At 52.4% G+C, this 25,215-nt stretch overlaps 1 protein-coding gene across 3 annotated transcripts in view; it reads left to right on the forward strand.

Moving 5' to 3' along the window:
• The window catches only part of alcama (activated leukocyte cell adhesion molecule a), a 45,399-nt gene that overhangs the window by 9,796 nt on the left and 10,388 nt on the right, over positions 1–25,215 (forward strand). For all 3 annotated transcript variants that reach the window (XM_027000741.3, XM_027000742.3, XM_027000743.3), the window contains exon 2: positions 25,076–25,182. In XM_027000741.3, the coding sequence (XP_026856542.2) occupies positions 25,076–25,182 (107 nt within the window). The remainder of the gene's footprint in view (positions 1–25,075; positions 25,183–25,215) is intronic.

Below are 25,215 nucleotides of genomic sequence, written 5' to 3' on the forward strand. Positions count from 1 at the left end.
GGCAATGAAATTGCACTGTATGATTTTGCCCATGTCATGTGGCTCACCTTTCCAGGCTTGGAGCCTTAAACCCAGGCTTTGATCACTGCCGTACTCCCACTTCGGCTGTGATTACAAGGAACATCACTCACTCGCAAACGTTCTCTCCGGCTGTTTGGAGATGTTCCATTTCGCTTTCATGCAAATGCCCTTCGGGTGTGTGTTTATTGAAAACGGGGGGGGGGGGTCCATTTCTGTTCCTGGACAAGAAAACAAAAACCTGTGTTCCAATAGCATTTTAGCATTGGATTTTATCGTAACCAGATCCGGAATACCCCAGCGTCGGTTTGGTGAAGTGAAGGCAAGATGGGGAGGTGAAACAGACTACCCCCTCTCTGCGTTTCTCTTTCCCTCTCTGGCTTTCTCATGCCAAGTCCCATGTTGACTTGCCTCATACGATTAGAACAGCAAAGTCAAAGACTGGTTTATCATCTCATTCGCTTCAGAAGAAATCTTGCCCCCCCCCCCCCCCCCCAAATGAAATTTCAAACGATCGCAGGCCCACCAGTGTCTCAGACACAGTCCTTAGGTGCTGCTCCTGATTTCGCCGTGTGTGTTGCCCCGACATGTGTGTGAAGCTGTTGCTATGGAGCCATGAGATTTAACGGCTGTGATGGCGGGCTTTTTAAGTTGTGATGATAGGTTTGGAAGAGCCGTGTTGTTTTTTTTCAATGGCTTTCATTTTCAGACCACTGACTGCATTTCTTTGCTATGGCTCGTTGCTCAACCGCACCGCCGAAGTAACAACTTAAGGAAGCGGCTTTTGGCGGAGGACTTTGGCAAATCTTATTCACTTGTGTGTGTTTGATCCTACATGGACAGACATCTTGGTGCTGAATCTCAGATTGGATTAATAGCTTAGTGGCGTGCACTTTAAGCATGTTAGAGGTGTAAGCACTTGTGGCGGGTGTCAAAATAACTTTTCACAATTAATGGTTTATTTCTATTCACCGTAATTAAAAAATTATGATTAAAAATAATGAAAAGAAACGGCCGAGATCAGAGGGCAAAAAGAGCCGCCTGGGTGCACACCAAGGAGGAGGGCACAGCACGGCAGGGTCAGAGCATGTGCTTTTGCACATTAAATTCACTTTAACTTCACTTCACTTATCGAAACGTTCAGAACAGTCTCTGCTCTCTTTCTAATGAGGTACCAGCCAACTTAGAGCACTGCGTTACAAAATAATACGGCCCCAAACCTGAAAATATGAGGTCAGAGTTCAGTAATGTTTCATTTCTCATGTGAAAGCACCTTTACTCATGTGGACCAACTGTATTGGTGTTTGAAATGAGTTTACCAAAGTGCTTGGTTCACAAAAGTACTATATGAACTATATGAATAAAGTAGTGTAATAAATATAGTGTAATAAATGTCTAAAATGACACTTTGTATAGTCGTTCACTGAGTGTGGTCTGTCACTCCACTTTCACCAGATCTTGGAGGGACTGACATAAAATATGACTGAACAATGACTTATATGTAATATAAAAGTGGACTATCAACATTTCAAGTTTCATGTGAAAAATGAGCTTTACAGCAACTATAACCACAAAATGGAAAAAAAACAGAAAAACCAGGTAAAACAGTGTGTTATGCTTCTTTTGCATCCCACTGGAGAGAGTCAAGTTTAAGCTTGTTGATGCTTACTATGGAGACAGCATCAGGGCAAAAATTCCAGTTCTCCTCCAACACACACACACAAAGGGCCAGATCCAGACTCACAAAGTGATGTACTCTCTGAGCGAATGGCATCCCCCTGAGAGTTCTGCAGAGCCCACTCATCCCCCCTTTTCCAAAAGCCATGTGAATGAGGCCACACGAATGGCTTTATGAATGTATTAAATTGTGCCAGATACCCACCCCATCTCTAGGCAGCTCTCGTGACATACCGATGCACCCCATTGAATCCCTGTGGGTCGGCAGGAGCCTGAGGGAGTGGGCTTGCCCCAACACCCTGCACTCTGACACTATATGACGTGAAGGTCACATTTCCCTTCCAGAAGTTTCCGTTGGAAGAGAAGGCCACGTGGCGGTCAACTCAGCGGAGGTACAGGGCAAACGTACCAGCCCTCCAGCCAGGCCCGAGATGGTACAGTCAGAGAAGCTCTGTGGTTCTGACGGGTCAGGCTCTACGCCGGGGCCCGGCCAGCACCGAGGCCTACGGAGACAGGCCTTGTCTCTGCATTGTTCAGACCGAGAAGGGTTTCAGATCCAAGAGCCTTGTAAAGGGAAATAATAAGGGCCACGTTTGCTCGCAGGCTGGAATTTCAATCCCCTGAACATGGCTTTGACTTGCCCTTGCTGTTGTACTTACGTTGCACACGTGGGCCACACGCCCAGAGGAAGTTTGTCAGTTTCTCGGCTCCTCATCAGCCTGTCAGCTTAGCCCAAAATCCCGCTCGTAGTCCTCAGACGTGAGTGAGAAGCAAAGGGAGGGAAGGGGAGGAGGGGATGGGCGGTCCCTGGAAAACCGTCTTCGGACTTCTCTTGGTCACTGACACTTAAAGCCCCAGTCGTTGGCCCTGTGAGCCCATAGCTACTGCAGCCTCAGCTCTGCAGTGTCACGCCCACTGAGGCCCGACAACACACACTCAGCATCACGGCACACCTAGCCAGACCGGAAAGACGGAGCTTGAATCCGGTTCAACACGCTGGTACGCATACACATTCCAGCTGACTCTGTAAGCAGACATTTCACAGAATGTTGCCTCGCATACGTTTGTGTAAGACTTTGCTGGAATTGAATTTTTTTCCCCTTTCAAGCCGGCGATTAAAAAGGTTCACGTTTACCTCACCCTTCTTCAAATATTACGTCGCTTAACAGCTCGACTTGCCGAGGTGAACCCATTTACATTGTGTCACGGCTTGAGATAAAACAACATTTGAGGAACGGCAAGAAGAGAACGAATGAATTCTCAAATCAGTGCGCCTGAAGGTGCTGGAAGAGAGGAGCAGTGCGTTAATATGTTCCAGACGTCTCCGAGATTATTCAAATGAAAGAAGCTGTGATTGTAACACCTTTAGATGTACATACCTACAGGCGGGAATTACCCGGGTGTCAATTACAGGCCCGCCGCCTTGGCCGTGGTCGCCCCAGTGTTCAGAATGACCGCCATGATTGCAATCTGCAGTAAAGCAGCAAAGACTAATTTGACCTGTAGGGACCCGTTTGGCTGGTGAGACGAGATCTGAATCGACAACGACACTTGGCACCACGGGACAGGCTCTCCCCCCACACCGACCAAATTCCCAGCAGATTGCCTGCTTTTTTTCAAACATTGTGTCTTATAATTGATTACCTCTTAGCCCTGCGCAACCGTCAATTAATGGAAAATCCTCTAAAAATGTAAAGGAGTTGAAGGGGACAGTGATTTGTGCTCTTGGCCACCAGGGAAGTTGGCGTGGTGGAAGCACTTTACCCCAGTCACCCACTCCATCTCGTCTTAAATCACAGCCGTGTGGAGCGCGACAGCCTTGGTTCCGACTGCACGGCAGACCACGCTGGCCTGCCACTCCGATCCCTCTTCCGCCGCGAGCACAGCGCGGGCCGAGGGAGGGTGAGTAACGGCTATGCTCCGCAACGCAGTGCACGGCGCTGTCGCAAGATTGGTGCCGTCACTCCCAGACAAGTCCACCAGTGCCAATTTGCTCTCCTGCCATCTTAATTTAGAACTGTTGCTCTCTCTTACACTGTCTTGCATTCTCTTCTCGCCTACCCAGCAACTCTCTCTGGCTTTTCACATATGAAGTGCGTTCTCTGACCTACCTGCATGTCCACATTCCACCATCTCCCATGAGCGTAGGCTCAGGAGTCTCTGCTGAGTGCATCTGGACATTTGCCAGAAAGTTTTTTTTCTTGACTATTTATAGCAGTTTGCGTCTTCCTGAAACCCGTTGTGTTCCGGCGCGCCTGCTGCTGTCCGCAGCTACTCACAGTACAGCCATACACATGCGGGCTACAGCGTGTGGGCCGAGGAAAACTCGCAAGCTGTGTATTGATTGGCCGAGATCCAAGGCTTGCTCTAATTTGACCTGCTGGAATCTCACGGACCCTCTCACGGGTCCCCCAGTCATGCCTCGTGTGTTCCAGCAGCGTGGCCATTAGCAGGTGCGATACCCATCTCATCTGTAGCCCGTTCATGAGAGGACGTGCCTGTAGCCTGCCAGTGCATGTCTAGTACCCACGGCCAGGCGTGTGTGTGTGTGTGTGTGTGTGTGTGTGTGTGTGTGCCAGCGCCGCGCGCGCGGACATGTGAGTGCATGCATCTCCAAGCGCCCCCCCATTACCCAGTCTGACTGCTGGCCGCGTGATAAATTGGTAGGAACATTTCTCCCTCACACAACAGCATTGAATAAATTTAGCTGCATCTGAAATGGCAGCGCAATATGAGAGAGCACAGAGTAACATAAACTTGCAGGGCATTTCATATTGAATAATGGATGTGCCAAAAGCCATTAGGAAACCGCGCGGATGTCTGCTCCCTGTGTACCACCGGCAGTGTGAAAACATCAGTAATAAACTATATGTCTGATTCATTGAATCCTTTTTGTTTTCTAAGTGTGCCTGCTTTAATTAAGTATAAAGTTTATTGAAGATTAAAACTGAACGCTCCATTGTTTATTTATTTATTTTATTTCTGTTGTAGCCTGTTGGGTGTTTTTAATATGTAACATGCTTACCTGATATGAAACATGATCGACGTGAAATGGTTCCTGTCTGTAATGTCGCTCGACATGCGGTAATTATATAGCCATAAAGCAGACGAGTGCCATATGAATGTGTGGGACCGTGCTGTGTGCAGAATTCACCGTGCAGCGTGTGTTGAAACGAGAGCAGTGACATGCCCGGCTCAGAGATGACCGCAAATGTGTTGGAAATGCACCTTGGTGTGTCTGAGCAGCCAGCTAAGAGGCTCTCCCGGACTCTCCAGGCTGGGTTTGCCTGTCACGAGGTCTAGCACTGGTGATACATCACACTCTGTGGGCTGTAATGTGTATATGTGTGTGTTGCTCTTGCTTGCTGATGTCTTCTCAAAGCCACAGCGGCCCTATTAGCATGAGGTGTGTGTAGTTTGCTAATTGTGTGTGTGTGTGTGTGTGTGAATTCACGTGTCCAGGCCAACTCCTAAACGGCACCCTCAGCCCAAATAAATGAAAGCCATTGCTCTGAGCGCAAGTTCATTTTCCTTGGGGCTCTCCAGCCTGAATGCATAACTGGAGGGGGGGGTTAGCGGTGACCTTCACCGCTCTTACGTCGGAGAGCAGCCCACACGAGGAAGATGAGGAGGAGGAAGCTCCTTTATCACAGGCACTGGAGTGTCCGTGTGGCTCTGGCACCGTTATCACGCAGCTAATCCAGGGCTGCCCCCCGGAGAACCCAGACACCCCGCTGATGTGTGAGTCACCCTCCCAGGGCTACTCTGAAGGGTCAGAAGGTGAAAGGTGCTCGGCAGGGATGCGTAAAATACGGCCCGCGACATTAGCTGCCCGTCCTCTGACAGCGGGTGACGTTGCGAAAGCATTTTCTGGCTGCCCAGATTGTATTTCCTTGGTGCCCTTTGACCCAGTTCTCTACCCTTAGTCATTCTGCTCCATGCTTCTCTCCTTTATTGGTGGGCAGACAGCAGCTGAGGGGTTATGGGCAGGTTTGGAAAAAAATGTTTCAGTATAAGCAGAGCCATAACTAAATTCTAAGCCAATCAGAATTCATAACCAAATGAAGCAGTTTCTTCTTCATCGTCCTCGTCTTCTTCAGGGAGGCTGGGAGACGCGATGCTGGTTTCGTAGTCTCGGCAGCATCCAGCGTGACGCGGCATGCTGAATCCCAGCTTTTGTTTGTCACAATATTTGTGCAGCAGATTCGCATGTTGACACTTCCTAATAACGGCCTCTAATTCAGGGGCGGCCACACTAATTAATCTGTCGTGTAAAGCACTGCGTCGGGCTTGAAAGGGTCCTCAGGGCATCCCGCGCCAGGTGCGAATCCGTCTGATCTCGATCCCAATCGGATGTTCCTCCGCATCCCGGCCCTGCGGTGGGAGGGTCCGATTAAAAGGCAGCGAGGCAGGGAGGAGCCCCGCGGGGGCCTTGTGCTCAGCCTGCAGACACGCCATGACGATGAGGCACTTCCAAATGCTGGCGGGCATTAGCTTTCTGATCCATCACCGACGCGAGGCCGTCACGAAGCGCCAGACAAGAGCATTCCGCCGGGGTTTCACAAGATTGGATTTTGCTAAATTTGTGTTTTTGTTTTGTGCTCATCTGTCATTAGAACCGTCTCCTTATTGGCAAGTGATTAATGACACACAAGTGGCTCTGGCCCACACGGCGTATCAGATTTCCAGAAGTGTGTCTGCGTGCACGTCTGTGTGTATGTGCATGTGCGACAGAGAGAGAGGGAGAGAGAGAGAAAGATCTTATTTTGGAGGTGTGCATGAGTATTTCTGCAAAACAATGGGAGGGAATAATGGCTGTCTGAAATTTAATTTCTGGTCCAATACAATCAGTAAGCCCCACACGGCTTAGGAAATCACTGCTCCATTTTCCTATATGAGCTCGGGCGGAGAGCTGAATGAAGTGCTCTTAAAGGCAAATGCATCAATACGCAGGGAACAGAATGGACTCCTCGCCTGTTCTGCCAAGCCTGAGGTGTTTTGGTCCGTGTTATCTAAGTCATCGGCTGTTTGGGGGGGTGGGGGGAGACACTCTCTCCTTTAATTGGCTGAAGCTTGTTTGCCAAAAAAAACCATGCCAGCTCACATTAGCATATTTTAATTATACGGAGAGCCTCCCGTGCAGAGACCCAGAGTGCCTCCACAGAGAGGGAGCGGTAACGCGCCGGTGTTCCGTGCGTGGTTGAGGCGGCACCGTGTTCCCCCACATTAAGGCCGGCCCCCTGGAGAGGAGAGGGGTTCGGTAGGCGTCCCTGCTGTTCGTGCCGGAGTCTGAGCTGTTGGGATCGAAAGCGCCGCATGCTGGAACAAACGGTTAATATTCTCGTCACGGCGGCTTTGAAGCTCGGCGGCAGGATTCCGGCCTTTGGCCGTGCCGAGCAAGCCTGATGTTTGGAGCTCTGCACTGATTAGCTGGTGGTCTTGGCTCATCTCCATTGGCCGCCGCCGCTGCCGTCCACCCACTGTTGCCCGCGGTTCCGCGGGGCCGGTCGGAGCCGACCCGAGCGTATCTGCGATTCCGGTACACCTCAGCGGTACAGAGGTACACCTCTCACCCTGCTCCACACTCCTCCAACACTGAGCCTTCTGTGGCCAGTATCTCTCACACCTGCCCCATCTCACCCTTCCTCTCCAATACCATCTGCGCTCGCTCTCTCTCTCTTTCTCGCTCCCTCCCTCTTGTCTTTTTCCCCCTCTCACTCGCTCTCTCGTTCTCTCTCTCCCCTTTATCTCTTCCTCTCCATAGGTGTCCTGCCAGACTCGGGCCCTCCCGCAGGGCAGCTATCAGCCTGACCTCGACCCACTCATCCTCCTTTGGCTGCCGCACTCCCCACTTCCCAACCCCCCCCCACCTCCCAAACGAGTTCACCTCTCCCAGCCTCCTCAATGCCGCTTTCACGGCCCTCAAAGGTCCCTCTGTCCACCCGTGTCTGGGGTTCAGCCCCCCCCCTCGCACCTCCCCATGCCTCCGGGGACGGCAGCGGCTCTAACCGACACGCTTCCAGTCTCTGCTCCGTCATCGACCCTCCGCCGAGTCGGTGTGCGTCCACCCACAATGCCGCGGGCTGGTGTCAGCTCGTGGCATCCAGCAGCGCTGCAGCCTGGGACACGCCTGCAAAACGTGTCTAACAATGAGGAGTTTGTCGGGGTGACCTTTGCGGCTGGCTGGGCGCTCGAGGCTTTTGAATAGTAAACCATGGAAACGCGCCTCTTATAAATATGCCAGCAACTGAAATATTGGCGTCTGTCCTGCAGCAGGTATAAAAGATAATGTTACAGAAGGAGAGTGAATAGAGGTAAATTGTTCTGGTGCGGCGCTGATATGTTTTGTCTTTGGAACGGGGAGGAGTTTACAGGGTAACCTTCTCTGTTCCACCAGCAGGAGAAGGCCGATGAGCGGTTCTGCCTGACGCCGGTTCCTGCTGGGCTTGTTATCCAACGCGGGTTTGGCTCTGGCGCCGTGGCTGGGGGGGAGCTCAGAGGAGTGACACCTCCCCGCGATGGATGTCTGAGCTACGCTCCAACCCGTTTCCGTCTGAGTCGAGGCCAACAAGACTCCTGTCGCCTGTTATGCGTGTGGAAGACCCACTCGGGCATTGACACGCAAACTCGCGCACGTCTGTGGATGAGGCGCAGGAGAGCGATGGGGGGGTGCACACATGTTTAACAGGAGAGAGAAGAGAGGGAGACGTCTCTCTGTACATAATTAGGAGTCACCATAGAGATCTCTCTTCCCGCGTCCACCATAGCTACGGAATTTCTGAAGCCGGCTAACGAAGGGCGAGCGAGAGCAGACGTTGCCCTGGGGACGACAAGCACGCGTCTGAGTTCAGCAGCATCGAGCAGGATGCGCATGACTGATGGAAATGATCTTTGTTTTCAAGCTTAATATACACAACCCCAGGGCCCCGTACATAAATAGCAGCGTTGAAAGATAAGGAATCCGGATCCTGCCGCAGTCGATGAAAGGGAAAACTCCCAGCCGGCGATCCGCCACGCGTGGCCCGGGGCGTCCTGTCTGCCTCTTCACGCAGCACATGCGGCAGGCCTAACCCGATACAGGCTAACCTCCATGGCCCCATAAAACCATCTGTGTTTGATAAAGGCCATCCCCCTGGTAACAGTGGCAGGAAGCACGACTCTGGGCTCCTGATGTGAATGCGGGGGCGGGGCATTGGAGCAAGGGCTCTTAGTAGACATTAACAGCGTGCTCTCTCTCTCTGCCAGTGGTTTGGAACACACAGGGGAAATTAGAGGCCCTGTGTTTCAAGGTCATAATTAGGGCGGACACCAGGCTCCTCAGATCGGGTCTCTGCCAGATGCTTTGCTACAAACAGGAATCAGCTGGCAGACGAGACCGCGTCGAAAGGTTTATGGCGTCTACCTTCTCCACGGTGCCTCAGTTAAAGTTTAACACATAAAGTTTCATGCATTTATATATGGTGTGAGTATGGGTGTGTTTCAAGCACTTCTTTCTTCAGAAGAAAAGTGCCCTGTTTTGGTTGTAAAAAACGGGACGGACTCGCAGTAGGAGCTGCGTTTGTGGGGGCAAACAGGGGCCATGTTAGAAGAGTGAACTTGGATCTTTTCTTGAAACGGGCTATTGCTGTGACCAGGGATTTTATGAGTGTTTGTGTGTATGTGTGAGAGAGAGAGAGATACAGTTACAGATACAGCGTGAAATGCATAGTTTTACACATGTCGGTCAGACTAAAGGCACCCGTATAATGAGTAAAGTGGACTTTATTCCCGTAATGTTTACCAGTGTGAGCTAAAACCACACCCAGACTGAAACACACACACACACACACACACACACACACAAGCAGACGCACTATAAAGTAAAAACACTATTAGAGTGATTAAGAGAACATTTCAGTCCTATCTCACCAGCTGCTGTTGCGATATGTATGGAACCATGGCCTGTAATGAGGAGCTTGGCTTCCTTTTGTCTTTAGCTGTGTGCGGCAACAGCATCGCGGTGTTTGCAAGTCGATACCCTTGGCAACGGCGTCTTGGCTCCGCTCATATGAATGCATGGAGTCCTGTGCCTTATCTGTTCTCTTTGAGATTACCTTATTTCTGGAGCTCCGTTTCTAAAGAGGCAAACGAACATTGCTTTTAATAGACTTCACATTTTCTGCCTCACACGATGGCAGTAGCGTGTGCCCGGGGCAAGCACTATCAGGCAGCTGTTCGGAGGTTATAAGCCAGCTTCTAGGTGGAAGAAGACTGATCCAGGATCAGCTTTGCATCAGTTATATTAATAAACAAGGCTGCAATGAGAGGGGAGGGCTGGTTTCTGGATCAGTGTGCTGTGGCTCGGTCCTTAATAACAGTAATAATGATAGAAATAATCCCTTTTATTCGCACAAGGACACAGCATGAGAAAAGGGGTGGGCGGAGACACCAGACCGAAAACGAAAAAAACGAACAAGAAGAATTATACCAACAAAACGGAAAGAAGACATCAAATAAAAGAGAGATGCATGCCGATAAGCGTCGATGAATTAGCATAAAAATAACCGAACTGGCCAGAGGACCAGCCGCGTGGCTCAGCACACGCAGACTGGCAGGGCAGCACGGGAGCCATCCGGATGGAGCCGTGACGGCCGGAGCAGCTGTCGATGCTCAGACGCCTGGAACGACCCGGCTAAGGTGAGCGAGACGGCCAGGACCGCCCCAGGGGCTGTTTACACAACGCTGCGATCTCCGACCCGCCCCGCAAGGCTCGCAGCGGGTGGAAAGATTTCAGGTTAGCGGGGTCGAGGAATTGCCCCCTTTTCTCCTCATCCACCTGTTCAGAGAAAATCTGTACATCGGCGCCTGTGTGTGGGGGTGTGTGTGTGCGCATACTGTGAAGCTCCAGACCTCATCTAACAAGTAGCTGAAGAGAAACTGCCATAAAAAAAACATTTAAAATAGTGAGTCTTTCATATTGCCGGATGCGAAAGGGCAAAACTGATCACGGATCAGTGCAGTTCCTGTGCCGAGACGTCTGAGGCCCATGGCAACTTCTCTATAAACAGCCTGTCTAGCCCCCAGGACAGGTACACAGACAAAATGACATGGCAGGTGTTTGCCCGGCGTGATGTGCGGTGTCTGGCTCCGTCTGCGTGTGGAATACGATTACAGTTGTTCCACAAAATGGCCGGCGCGGCTGCCGATTGTGAGCTGACTTATGCGCCCACAGCTGTGTTTTGAAACAGGAGAATCTAAACTGGAGATGGCGAGGAAATTCCATAGCTACGAGTCACATTCCCACCCTTGCAGAAGGTCGTTCTAAGAGCTTCCGGGTCAAGAAGTTTGTAGGTGTGTAGGTGGGTGTGTTGCAGCCCAAGTGGGTGAAGCAGGGGAATGGACAGTGTGGTGCTATGGGGAGGGAGTCATTCAGTACCAATAACACACACACACACACACACACACACACACAGAAACAGAGAGAGAGCTCTCTCATATCTCTATATAATCATTTGAATGGGGGTGTGTTTTCAAAGCCTCTTCAAGTGAACCAGAAGGACTGCTGTGGGCAGTTCAATTAATGGCGGTGACATTAATCAAATGCTACACAGTCCGGCTGCATTGTTAATGAGCGTGAGCATGTGTGAGCACATCCAGACAGCAGGATAAACGCACACCAGCTCCCACGGTTTCAGAACCATCCTCCTGACCTTCCATCGGGGGCCTGACCTCGGCAGGTCCGGGGCCTCTTCATCCGGCCCCGCGGCCTCCCGATGACCCCACCCTCCTGCAGGTAGCCCTGCCCCCCCTTAGGCGAAGGCCCCGCCCTCTCCCTGCGCAGCCAGTCTCCTCGCCTCTTTGGCCTCAATTAGCACGGGGTCCTCAACTTTTGAACCATTGCAACACTCCAGGAAACAGCCAGCGCATCGCTAATTCCCCGAGACCCTCATTCCGATTCTGCACCTTTTCCCTCCTCCGTTTATCCTCCCTTCCCGTGCGAGCCGGCTGTTTGAGGAGAGGATCCGTACACAGCTGTAATTAAAGCAGCGATGTAAACGGCGCCCCCCCCCGAGGGAGAGTTAGCCGGGCGGAGCCATCTGCCCCCCCCCCCCCCCCCCCCCCCCCAACATTGTGCCTTAATTGGCTGTAGGCTTTTGAGGCGGAACTTTTTTTTTTTTTTTTCCCCATATTTTTGCTCGTTTCAGCTCACGCTGGAAATAAGAAGATGATTTTGTTTGCGTGCCTTCCTGCTCCCGGGCTGGCAGGTGGCTGGCTCCCCCTCCGACTCGCGCGGTCTCTTGAAAGTGTTCATCCCACATGCTTTAGTGCTAAACGGGCATTAAAATGCGAGACGGAAGGAAGCTCTGCTCAGCCGCTCAGGGGGTGGGCGGCCGCTGTTTGCCCAACGTCCAGGTCTGCGCGTCTGTGTGTTCGGAAATCTGCCAAGTCCCGCTCAGCCCAGCACATGGAGGTGTGGAAGGCTGTGGGTGGATGCACGCGCGCACGCGTGTGTGTGTGTGTGTGTGTGTGCATGCGCGCGTGTGTGTGTGATCTAATCGCCTTCCGAGCTCAGGCAGTGATGGAGAGACTAGGATGACAGATATAGAAGTGCTAATGGTGCATATCTCACTGTGAGAGCTACAAACACACATTTTCACACAGCTGCAGACATAAATGGGCTTGTGTTTGACAGCTAGGGCCTTGTTCGTAATTGGCCCCCAAGCACTAATGAGAACAGTGAACACACACACACCATCATCCTCACTGCCCTCTCACCTCACTTCCTCCCACACACACTCGAGGATGGAGAGCAAATGTAGGTAAACATGTTTGCATGCAAGTGTGTTTTTGCAGGTTGTTTGAGAGTTTAGGAAATGCAAGGCCTCTTCAACATGGAAGGTCTCATGGTCAGGGATCAACGGACTCCCTTCTTTAGACCTTTGTGAAATTGAATTAGGATGTGTGTTTGGTTTGTTGTGTTTTGTTTCCTCAGGGAGTGTGTATCACAGGGCATGTGTGCAAGTGTGTATCACAGGGCATGTGTGTGAGTGTGTATCACAGGGCATGTGTGCAATTGTATCACAGGGCATGTGTGTAAGTGTGTATCACAGGGCATGTGTGCGAGTGTGTATCACAGGGCATGTGTGCGAGTGTGTATCACAGGGCATGTGTGTGAGTGTGTAACACAGGGCATGTGTGTGAGTGTGCAACACAGGGCATGTGTGTGAGTGTGTATCACAGGGCATGTGTGTGAGTGTGCATCACAGGGCATGTGTGTGAGTGTGCATCACAGGGCATGTGTGTGAGTGTGCATCACAGGGCATGTGTGTGAGTGTATCACAGGGCATGTGTGTGAGTGTGTATCACAGGGCATGTGTGTGAGTGTGTATCACAGGGCATGTGTGTGAGTGTGTATCACAGGGCATGTGTGTGAGTGTGTATCACAGGGCATGTGTGTGAGTGTGTATCACAGGGCATGTGTGTGAGTGTGTATCACAGGGCATGTGTGTGAGTGTGTAACACAGGGCATGTGTGTGAGTGTGTATCACAGGGCATGTGTGTGAGTGTGTATCACAGGGCATGTGTGTGAGTGTGTAACACAGGGCATGTGTGTGAGTGTGTATCACAGGGCATGTGTGTGAGTGTGCATCACAGGGCATGTGTGCGTCTCAGACCTGCTCCTGTTTTCGTTCAGTTTGGGAAAATGGGGAAAACATGGCCTTTACTGAGAAACCACTGTCGAACAAACATGAGAACCAGCCAATGTTCTGCATGTTCACACAACCACAGTCATACACACCCACAGTCTCACACACACACACACACGCACGGCATAACAGAGATGCGTGCTGCTGAGATTTTGCTTGGATGTGGTTTGGGTTCTTCCACTGCTGTTCTACATGGGGCTGTGTACACTTTAGAAGAAGCTGCTGGAGAATTCCATAGCAGAGGCTGGAAGAAAGTTTTGTGTGTGTCAGAGAGCGAGCAAGCATAAACATCACTCTGTGTCAGAATGGAGACGTGCTTTGTAGTGCTATAAGGAAGGATGTTTGTTTCAGTTGCCTAATTGACAGGTTGTAAATTTTGTGTGTGTATGTGAGTGAGAGAGAGAGAGAGAGAGAGAGAGAGAGAGAGAGAGAGAGAGAGAGAAGGAGGAAGAGAGAGAGGAAGAGAGGGAGGGAGGGAGAGCAGAGCAGTCGTTGGGTTGATAATGGCTCAGGCCCCAGTACGTGTTGGTGGGATTAGCTCTGTGCCTTCATTCATATCAGCGCCTCCACTCGCCCTCCAGAGAAACCCTAATCCTCCAGCGAGTCTCCACTCATCCACCCTCTCCGAAGGTATCCGCCGTAACACTCCGGGTGGCAGTCATTTGTGTCCCGCTTCCTGCAAATTCCTGAGCTCAAACGAGCCCCACTCTGTCCATCCAGCTATGCTCCTGCATGAGTCTGGGCTCAGAGAGGCAGAACGTACACTCCCCAGCGGAGGAGATGAGTCAGTCCGAACCTCGCCGCCGTTCCTGACACGACACAAACGCTTGGCTCCCCCTCTCCGGTGAAACGCCCCGTGTCGGACTGCAAATGGGCTCTGACCTCTAAGCAGGCAAGCCGACGCAGGGAGTTGAGCGCTCTGTCCGTCCCGGAGCAGCGACCTCACGCGGCACGCGGGGAACGCCGCCATTTTCCTGCCTGTGTTTCGTTTTGCCGCCGTTCTTCGCTTTGTTTTTCATTCCCTTCACGGCTGGTGCCACTGCGAAATGGTCCCACGCTGGGATTAATAGCCGATCATTAAAGTGTGGACGGTGGGGGAGGGGAGGCATCTCCTGGCTGAACCCAAGCGCAGGCTTCCAGGAAGCTCTCTCCTCTCCTGGCCACCATCGCGGCAGCTCTCAGCATTCATAATGCAGGTGCATTAGGGGCCCTGATTGCAAAGTGCACTTACCTGCCCGACGGGGCTGATGTCTGGAGAGGGGCTTTACGGCCCAGGCTTTGTTCTGCATTTGCATGCGTGGCTTTTTGTTTCTTAGCCGCCCCGTTTCTGGCTCTGCTCTCCTCTCTTCCGGATTTCAGTCTCTCGCTCTCTCTCTCTCCTTCTCTCTCTCTCTCTCTCTCTCTCTCTCTCTCTCTCTCTCTCTCTCGATCTTCCCCTTTTCCTCCCTCTCAGGGAGTCGCATGCTGTACAGGAAGAAAGGTCGACAAAAGCGGCACGACGCGGCGCAAAGCCCATCGGACGCGTGACGAGCGCGCTCGACTCCCTCCTTCCCGGCTCCTGAAGAGCCTCCTGAATTGCTCTGGCGACCGGCTCTCCTCGGCCCGCCGCCTTGGCACAGGAATGGTCGCGCAGGCTCTCCTCTTCCCGTCGTGCCGATTTGAAGGGAAATTCAAATGTCGGGTCTCGTTCGGAAGCCAGGTTCTTTTAGAATGAGAGGTGAGGGTGTGGGAGGGGAGAAGGGCGGCTAATGAGCTACACCTGCCGTTACAAAGAGCAGATCAAGCAGGGGGTGGGGTAAGCTGTGTGTGCCTTTCCACACGGATAAGCCGCCTCCCCCATCCTCTCTTCCGCGGCAGGCGCATCGCAGTGCGTTTTACGCCACCGTGTTCGAGTGGAGTAATAATTGGATTTCAGTGGTGGCAACCAGGACGCCACAACAAATTGTTTCTCCCGCCGTTCGAGTGGGAAATTCGGTGCGTGTCACCAGTACACGTAAACCGAAGCCATGCAGAGAACAGAGAGCAAGAGGATAAGGGAAATGAGGTAGGCGGGGCCCTGGGTGGGCGGGGCCCTGGGTGGGTGGGGCTCGGAGGGGGCAGACCACCACGGCTCGTTCTAGACATTCACCACCTGTGCAGGAAAACACTTGTTGGATTGAGCACGGTTGTTTACAGCAAACACTTCTGCTGGAAAGCATGAAGCTCTGAGCCACACACACACTCACATAATCCGAAAGCACTTCTATGGCCTCTGTTCTGTTATACAGCTAACTTGACACATGCATTGTCTGTTGGGGGGGATATTTCACATTTTGGCTTCAGCAATGGAAGAACAGCGAGTGCAAATTGAAGACTTTGGGGGGGGGGGTGTTTGGGAAGTGTTGCTGGAAACAACTTTGGACTTGGCTTTGACGCCTGGGAGCGATGAATAGACTCGTTGAGAGGATGCGATCCCTGGTTTGAGATGCAGTGCCATGCCTCAGCTCAGGACCAGAGCCGCACCTCAGACGGAGAGAAACCTCTCCGCATGCACGCCAGCACCGCGGCCAGCCGAAAGCGTCGGCACTGATATGAAACAGCCAGGAACTCGGGTGGGCGGGAGAGAGTGAGCAGAGTGGAGAGAACCGAGCACTGCGGGACGATCTGGTCAGATCAGAAATCGGCAGTGCAAGCTGTCTGTGGGCTTTAGTCCACAGTAAAGAGTTCCAAGTGCTTGGTATGGACAATTTGGTCCGGTGTGCATATTTGCCGCCACCTCTCTGATGAAATGTATCTCTCTCGCCTTCGGCTTGTTCAGTGCACGAAACCAACATGTGCTTCCTTCAGCATGAGCTGGGGGCTTGTGCTGTGGGCTGCAGGTGGCTCTAACAGAGCCAGGGTGGAGGAGCGGGTGTAGATGTGGTGAATGGCAGGGTTACAGAAGAGCAGGACTAGATGTGGTGGAGGAGCAGGGTTATGGAGGAGCAGGTCTAGATGTGGTGGAGGAGCAGGGTTATGGAGGAGCAGGTCTAGGTGTGGTGGAGGAGCAGGGTTACAGAGGAGCAGGTCTAGATGTGGAGGAGCAGGGTTATGGAGGAGCAGGTCTAGATGTGGTGGAGGAGCAGGGTTACAGAGGAGCAGGTCTAGATGTGGTGGAGGAGCAGGGTTATGGAGGAGCAGGTCTAGATGTGGTGGAGGAGCAGGGTTATGGAGGAGCAGGTCTAGATGTTGTGGAGGAGCAGGGTTATGGAGGAGCAGGTCTAGATGTGGTGGAGGAGCAGGGTTATGGAGGAGCAGGTCTAGATGTTGTGGAGGAGCAGGGTTACGGGGGAGCAGGTCTAGAAGGAGTAGGTGGGTGTATTTTCTGGGCCAGCTTGTGGCAGCTAATACTGCTTTTTGTCCCAGAACAGCCTTCTCTCTTCTCTCTCTCTCTCTCTCTCTCTCTCTCTCTCTCTCTCTCTCTCTGTCTCTCTCTCGAATTCAAGCAGTTGCCAAAGCAATTCTAAAGTGGTAACAAAACTAAATGCAGTACAAACAGTATGCCAGCGCCAATACTCCTGCCGCTAATAAACCAGTATGTGGAATCTCTCGGGCATCTGTTCATTGTCTGTTCTCACTCCATGCTGGTGAGTCAGTGCAGAGAAGCCATCTGAGCATCCGTGCAGCGTATGCATGCCTCTGTCGCTCCATGCGTGTCTGGGCTGTCCACCTGTAGACGTGTTGCCAACCACTTGCTGTAGCGTGTTTTCTTGTGCGGAATGCTCGGAATGCCGGAGCCTTCAGCCATTAAAGTGTCACACACCAGTGAAACACGTCCCTCCCGAGCGGAGACACTTCTCCAGCCTGGTCTGCAACGGTTGAGTGAGCTATACACTCAACGCCCACTTAATCCACTGCGTTTTATTCCGAACACCTCACGGGTGTAATGCTGGAGACCGTCGTCCATCTTTGGCCGTGTGCTCTTCACAACGCTCTTCACTCCCCATGTTTGGGGAGGTCCACCACACTGGTCAGCAGTAGTCCCACCATCAGAAATTGACCAGTCCCCGATTAACTGAAGAGTGGCTGACAAGTGAATGATAACACTCGGCCTGCAGTCGTACAGGTGATGCTACACCTGATGTAGCTGGGCACTAAGCGTAGGAGCTAGGTAGGTTTTAATGAAGTGGCTGGTGATTGGATGGCCTTTCCTTCACTAGGAGATAGCTCCGCAGACCAGCGTTTCCTCAGGCTGCGTCAGAGAGAAGACGGAAGCTTCCCAACACTCGGGACAGAGAGCCACACAGCGCCCACGTCTTGTCCGGAGGAGGTGGGCAAGGCACGCAGGGAAGGAGGGAGAGGGTGAAAGAGCAGAGGGAGGAGTGTTGAGGGGAGCGCAGGTGGAGTGTGGTGGACAGAGGAGGCGTGAACGGCCCTGGCTGCCCACCGAGGCCGACTGCTTCTTGTTTCATCGTGTCAATTATTTCAGCACTCCAGACCCTCGACCGGGCGGCTCCCAGAAGCCCCAGCCGCCCAGATGGGTCAATTAGCCTGCATGCTCTATCAGAGCGGCGCCAGAGGAAGCCGCACTGAAAAGAGAGAGAGGGAGAGAGAGAGAGAGAGAGAGAGAGAGAGAGAGAGAGAGAGAGAGAGACGCGATTTTCCTGTCCGCCTGAAGTCTAATGAAGACCTTCGTAACAAAAAAGCTGCCACTAACCAGCTCTGACAGTGCCCTTGTTCCGCGTGCGTGCGTGCGTGCGAGTGTGCATGTGTGTGTGCGCGAACGCTCGTGTGTGTGTAAGTGATGTTCCAGTCTATTACCTGCTACTTGTTATCATGCGTTGACATCAGCCCCTGATAACTACAGTGCTCCAGTTCTTTTGCATTCCAAAAAAAGCCTTCGCTGGTTATTCCTGTTGAGCTGTGGCTCCTCTGTGGTCTCAGCTCCTGCCCGCAGACCGGACACAGCTCAAACGCAGCCGCTCGCCACGGAGGAGATTGCTTTTTTCCTTTTTTCTTTAGTCTGCCCTACTTGCTCTGTACAGACTTTTTTAAGATTCATTCATCATTTTTAATCCATAATCTAACACATTCTTAATCCGTGATTTGCGCCGGCGCGCTTTAGAAATCGAGGCAGGTTATTAATGGGGAATGAACACATTAGCATCGGAAACCAACTCCTCCGTCTTGCTCTGGAGAAACCTCTTGGCTCGCCATGCGTCAGCTCTGGCCTGTCAGACACAGGCCTTATCGTACCGAGGGCACAACGGCTGCAAGATAATGGAAGCAGTGTTTCAATTAGCCCCGTCAAGATTCTGAGCGCGGCTGGCTTTAGCGGCAGTGTGGTTCCTGTGTCAGCAGGTGATAAAGTTGAATTAGTATGTGCCCATGGTCCGTGTCTTCCTTCCCTGGGTGCCATGGGAAGACGCGTGCCGTGCTGGGCCTTCGCCAGTCACCACGACAGGCCAATTACCGCCGTGGGCTCTGGATCCGAAGTGCGCTCCGCCACGCCTTAATGAAAATGCCACGCGCCAGCTCCGTTAGCCTGCCGGGTCTACGCCGTCCACCGGCACCCAGCCAAGCGGCTACCGTGCCGAATCCAGTTGCGCGGCACAAATATTTGTTCCTTCTTTCTGGGGGAGAGTAAATGTCAGAAATTCCCCCATCGTTCGGCATCGCTGGACACCATCAGGAACAGAAACCCTGGCTTCCTCCATGCACCCCCCACCCACCCCGACAGCCCGTTGAGCCCGAGTTTCCTCAGTCGGTCGTGGGTAAAGCACGTCCGGTCTGTCCTGCGTCCTGGCAGGCACGTCCCCGGGAGTGTGCTTTGTCTCCGCCACACACTGCCATTACACTGTTCCCTGTGACTTTTGTTGAAACAGTTACATGCACATTGCCGCAACCTTCATGTTGCATCCTTAAACGATTGCTTTATTTTGGAAAGGCTTTTTAGGGGTGTTACACACACACCGTGACTCCTCAAAAGAGCCATAGAACATTATATGTGGAACATTTGAAAGACACTCCAAAAAATAGTAATTTGTTAGAGATCCCATTTGCATATTGTTGCTTTCTGTGATATCAGGTTTTGAAACATCAGTGTTCTGATGATAACTAGTATCAAACAATATATTTCAGGCCTACTTCAGCACAGTCGGTGAAGAAATGGGACAGAGATCAAGGGGGTCGGTGAACAATGGCTCCATTCACTGCCTGCTCACACTGGCCCAAAATTAAACTCACTTGTCATCAGGAAGGTGTCAGTGCGTCCCGGTGACACCAGGCACGCGCTCTGGACACACTCGTGCCACAGTCTCTAGATCCCCCCACCCGCACCCCCGTGCTGTTGGAGAAACCTAGAAGGCAGATAGGTAGAAATAACAAAGGTGCTTTCTGTCGTGGCAGAGTTGATTTGCACGTCAGGTCATCTGTTGCTGGAACTGGAACAGGCAGTTCAGACACCCCCCGCCCCCCTGCTGAGATGCTTGCATTGTTGCCCGCGGTGCCCCGGCTGGATGAAGCGTGACGAGATACTACATTAAGCACAACCTGCAATTAGGCTTTACAAACTGCCACTTACTGTCATCACAGATGGTTGCGCGGCCACGCCGCTGGCTGCCATCGACGCGCTCGCTGAGTGGTTTGTCGTTTTAACTGCAGACAGTTAATTGGTCCGGGCTTGTAGCGGCTGACCCGGGCGCGTCCGCCGGGGGTTTGTGGGGCGTCTCGTTCAAAAGGGGCCGCTGGACGTCGGCAGATGGCATAGCCACCCCTCCGAAAGAAGCCGACACGGGATACTTCTCCCCCGGAGGGCGAGCCGAGTGCTTCGGCTCGGCAGGCGCAGAACCTTTACCCTCCGCTCCCAGAGGACTCTGCTGCCAAGACTGTTTAAAAATTCAGGAGAGAAAATAAAGGATCAAGGCTGAGCCGAAGGGATCTCATCCTAAAGCCAAGCGGTTACGCTGCAGTTACCCCGCTGGGCACCGGCTAAGACCGCGCGTTATGATCCAGGACCTGTAATCCTGGTTCTGTCCTTCTGATACCTCATTGCTCAGATACAGAACATGGAACATGGCGACTTTTAAAAGCCACCACGTGAGCTTTAAGGTGATGTTGCGGCCTGGAGCACGGACCCGCACGCTAGCCTAGAACACGGGGTGACCCGACTGGTTGAGGGACAATTGTGTTCAGGGTTTGTTCAGGTTGTGTTGTGTTTCTGCAACTGACACATGCCATTACATTTCCTTCTCTGTGTGAGTGTGTGCATGTGCGTGTGTGTGCGTGCGGGAGCACAATCCACTCACACCTCACACATGGTATGACCTGAAGATTGTGCTGATGCTAATTACCATCTGTTCATTCATATTACTGCCCTGCGCAAACAGACACGCACAGATCACACATTCTGTTTTCGTGTGTAGAAACGCTTGCTCTTATTTTTAGTTAAGTGCTATAATTATGTCGACGTGTGAGTGGTAAATGGCTGGCAGGTGTAATATTAGCAGTATAACATCTTTGGTGCTGCTATTTAGATGGAGCAGGTGGAGCAGACCTACATCACAGCTTGTGTTCTAGAGGGACTCTAAACTCGCCCGCCTGTCCTTGCTGACCTGCCACTGCTCTCCTGGTCTCCGTCTCTCTGGGGTGTGGAGGTATTTCTGGGGAGGTGTGGGTGTGTGTATGTCAGGGTACACATGTAATGGTGTCTTACAATGTTTCTGTCTGTATTCCACCGATTGTTCTGGGACCTGACTCATACTGGCATACGTATGTGACTCTCTCTCGTTCTCTCGCTCTCTCTCACACACACACACGCACATGTGAACTGGAGGAGTTTTGCTTTCCCATACACCGAACACGCTACCCACATGCTGGTACCATTTCTGCACAAGCAGAAATGTTCAGTACAAAGACATGCCTCCACCTAGCCGGCAAGTACCGCGCCACTCCGTGCTCCACCCTGCCTTTCCGAGGACACACTCGCCTAATCAGATTACACCTCCGCTGCCTATAGCAAGGCTTCATTAATTCCGACCAACCTCCTGTTCGGACGCATCTCATTCAGCCTAATTGATTTAGGCTGTATCTTATTAAGACCCCTGTAAAGTTCCCATCTGGTAGCAAGCAGGCAGAGAAAGGGCCCTTTCTACTGCGCTTTCATACGCTCTGACCTGCTGAAAGAGGCTCCCCAGAAATGCACCAAGACGTTACTATACAAAACATAATGGCTCCTCAGACGAACAATGGCGACCCTTTAATAGAAAACCATTCACAATAATGTTTTTCCTTCAGAGAAAAAACTGCTAGACTAATTCTAAAATGTTTTTTTCTCTCTTTTTCAAGGCAAAAAATTATATGAATTGACAGCAAAGCTTTTGAAGTACAGTCTGGCGAGCTCTTTGCCGGAGTTGATGAGCACATGTCTCAGATGAAAGACTCTCAGTCTTTATAAACCCAAATCAATTTTTGCGTCCCAGCCAATCAGAGGGTGAGGACGCGTCCGTATCGAGGCTGCCCTCTGGCATGTTGGCCCGGGTCAGCGGGGGGGATGAAGGTGAAGCTGATGGCAGGAGAGAACGGGAGGTCCTGGATCCTCCCGGTCGCTCCCTGCCGCCCTCCAACTAGTACGGCTGCTGCTGGAGCAGCTACTTTAGGGCTTTGGGGAATTCTGGGCTGTGTTTAGGAGAGCACGGGCTGGAATATCCCATCAGGCCGCGCTGCGCTACTCCGCGGCACTGCCATTTTTAGCAGCTAATAAGTTAGGGTTTGATGACGGCTGTGGCAGGCACTGTAATGCGTCACAGGCTACGGAGCGGTGTCGATTTCCCAAGTGCCTCCATTCGCATCCTCCACCCTTCCTGCCTCGGCGGGACACTTTTCGCTCGGTCCTGTCCGCTGTTTGGGAAGGCAGAATGGCTTCAGCGGTGGGGAGTCGTCTCTGAAGAGACGCCTCCGCAGGGCTGCACTGTCCAGCTCTCTGCGTCTTCAGAAGTCACACACTTTTAATAACTCCTGGAACCTTCATCCTAAGTTGACGTCTTCCTCAAACGCAGCGTCGTTTCGTCTGCGCGCTGTTTCCTGGCCCGCTAGTCAGGCCGTAGGCTGCGGTGTGTGTGTATGTGTGTGTGCTGCACTCCAGGTCAGGGAGCCAGGTGTGTGCTGGCGTTAGCTTGGTTTGCAGGGTTTTTTCCCCGAGACCTGTTGTACGCAGAGGAATCACTGGAGTGACCACACCACATCGCCCAAGATCCTGCTGCCATGGCTACCATCACAGGCACACGGCACAGGCACAGGCACGCTTGGCCACGCTTCCGTTTATGTCCGTAACGTCGTCTCAGGAAACGGAACGCTGACAATTTGATGGTCTCCGGGGCGTTTGTCCTATCAGCAGTTGTATGTGAAATACAGCACTCCACCCCTCAGTAGGGGTGGAGTGCTGTAGTCTGGGGAGATTAGTCCAATGTGTTCCCTTATCAGCGCCTGCCGCAAGAATGTTTGGAGTAAGACTGCACAGGATTTGAATGGTGAACTTTAATCTCGGCGGCGGGCAGGAATGCGGTTTAGGTGCGGGAGAGGGCCGTTCCCTGCCTCCTCTCCGCCGGGCCATTGTGCTCTGTGTTCTCAGGTGTGCGGTAGGAGAGATAAGCCCGAGGTGCTCCTTCTGACCTCGTCCGAGCAAACACACGGCCACCCACGCGCTGGCTCGCACGCGGGCACGCGCGCACACCCCAGCCGGAGCAAACGAGCTTGCCGGGGGAGGCTTTAAAAAGCCCAGCAACCATCATCAAGCGCCCTTCCAACAGAAAGGAGATTATAGTCAGGCGCACAGTGGGCGTGCGATCTCTCATCTCTGGCGCTCTCCCGCCACACAGTCAGTGGATCTGTGATCTCAGCAGGAATCTTAACACTCCGTGCCCTTAAACAGTCCTCCCCCTCGCAACATGTTGCTTTCTTCGCCTTTTGTGCAAGTTTGTCAGCATGTTGAATGCAGGAAAACCTTCACTTCAAAATATAACCAAATCCCCAACATGTTACGAAGACGGCAGTCTTGCCAGATTACCCTGGCTTGGTCTTGCATTTACGTTTTGCACATTTGGCAGACACCCTTATCCAGAGCGGCTTAAAATTTTCAGTCATGTTACAGAGGTAGTGAGTGTAGTGCTAGGAGTCTTGCCCAAGGACTCTTATCGGTATAGCATAGACCACTTGCCTGGGTGGGGTTTGAATGCCATTCCCCTCACAGGGGAGGGGGCACTGTTACCCCCCACACCATACCAGCCAAATTAGTTTACACACTGCCAAAGTCTCAAGGCTCTGTGGCTTTTTTGCTCTGCAGCCATTCCGGCACTACGTGCGTTTTTGTAAAGTGGACCCTGAGGGCGCGCGGGGTCTGGCCGCGGTGGTGGCCACCTGCTCTGGAAAGAGCGGCATTCTTTTGTAAACTCTGCGGCAGCACAGGGGCCTTATGTGTCGCGGTGCAGGCCGGTGCTGACGAGCCACTCTCTCCAAACATCCCCTTTGAGAAGCAGTGTTCGCCTTCATCTCCTGCCTAAAAAAGGTTTCCACGGAAAATGGACACCTCCACCCCCGTTTCCTCAGAAGCGATAGTGCTTCTTCCAGCTGACTGGCGGTTGCCGTGGTGTTCCTGCCACCAGCAGGTAGCAGGCATTAGCACGGGAGCTGGGGGGGGGGGGGTTGGGTCAGTGTGCCTGTGGAGGCGACGCACCGTTCAAACAGCGCCGTGTTGACACAAGCAGACCTGCAGTGTACACAGCGTCACCTGCACCTGCTGTCCTGCCTCTGCTCTCCCAGTCCGTCGCGCTTGCCTAGAGTCCCGTGGGAGCTCCTGCATTCCCAGAAACCACGCTGTACATCCCACGCTCTGTATGGTGCTGAACCGTGTTCTGATCAGCACAGTCGTGTTGCGCTCCGGACAGGGCAAAACCTCACATTTCTTTTTGATTGCCCACTGCGGTGCCTTTAGTCTGAGCTGTGAACACAAGAAGTTTTTTTTTCTTTTTTTTCCAAAATGGCCAAAACGAGAAGCTTCGCGTAAGGCGCATGCGAGCGCGCTTGCGCGTGCCAGAGAGAGAGGCGGCGTCTGCAGCGCAGTGGTTTGGCGTGGCCGGCGCGAGAGGCGCGAGAGGCCCCCCCCTCTCTGTGTGCTTTCTGGGAGACAGAAGTGGCTTGAACGCAAAGCCACTGTAGCCCCTGACGCCCCCCAAGCCCACACCGTTTATCAAAACCACTGCACTCATCTCCATGACAACCTGTGAAATCTCAGTTCCCTCCTTCGAGGGAAGCAAAGGGGAGTTCTGGAGCTCTCAGTGTGACGTGTGGTCACTTGAAGAGAGGCCAGCGTGTATCTCGGGTGCAGGGCGCACAGGTGCCTTGGGCAAGCCGTACTTTGTAAACGGTGTCTCCGCCTCTCACATACGTGCTCACCTTGGTCATTTTAATGCTGCGTTAAGAGCAGTTACATAGAGTGTTGTAAAAACATCAGAGCATTCACACACACACACACACACACACACACACACACACACAACACATCTGTGAAGTAGGTGTTAAACCCACATGTTCAGAAAACGTTCATGTTTGCCAGCATACATGGCACACACACGTCTGCGTTTACTATTTGCCCCAGCCCTGCCAGATGTGGATCCACCCTCTAACGTTTTCATTCTCTCTCTCTCTGTCTCTCTCTCTCTCTCGCTCACTCTCTCTTTCAGTGAGCGGCAAGCAGGTGGTCACTGGAATGTACGGGGACACCATCACCGTGCCCTGCAACAATGGCAACAACAAGCCATCGGATCTGATCTTCACCAAATGGAAATACGTGAGTTTCCTAGTGCGTGGGGCCCTGCGTCGG

This window comes from Electrophorus electricus, chromosome 19 (genome assembly GCF_041902795.1).
Source record: "Electrophorus electricus isolate QZ-2024a chromosome 19, ASM4190279v1, whole genome shotgun sequence".
Taxonomy (NCBI): Eukaryota; Metazoa; Chordata; class Actinopteri; order Gymnotiformes; family Gymnotidae; genus Electrophorus; species Electrophorus electricus.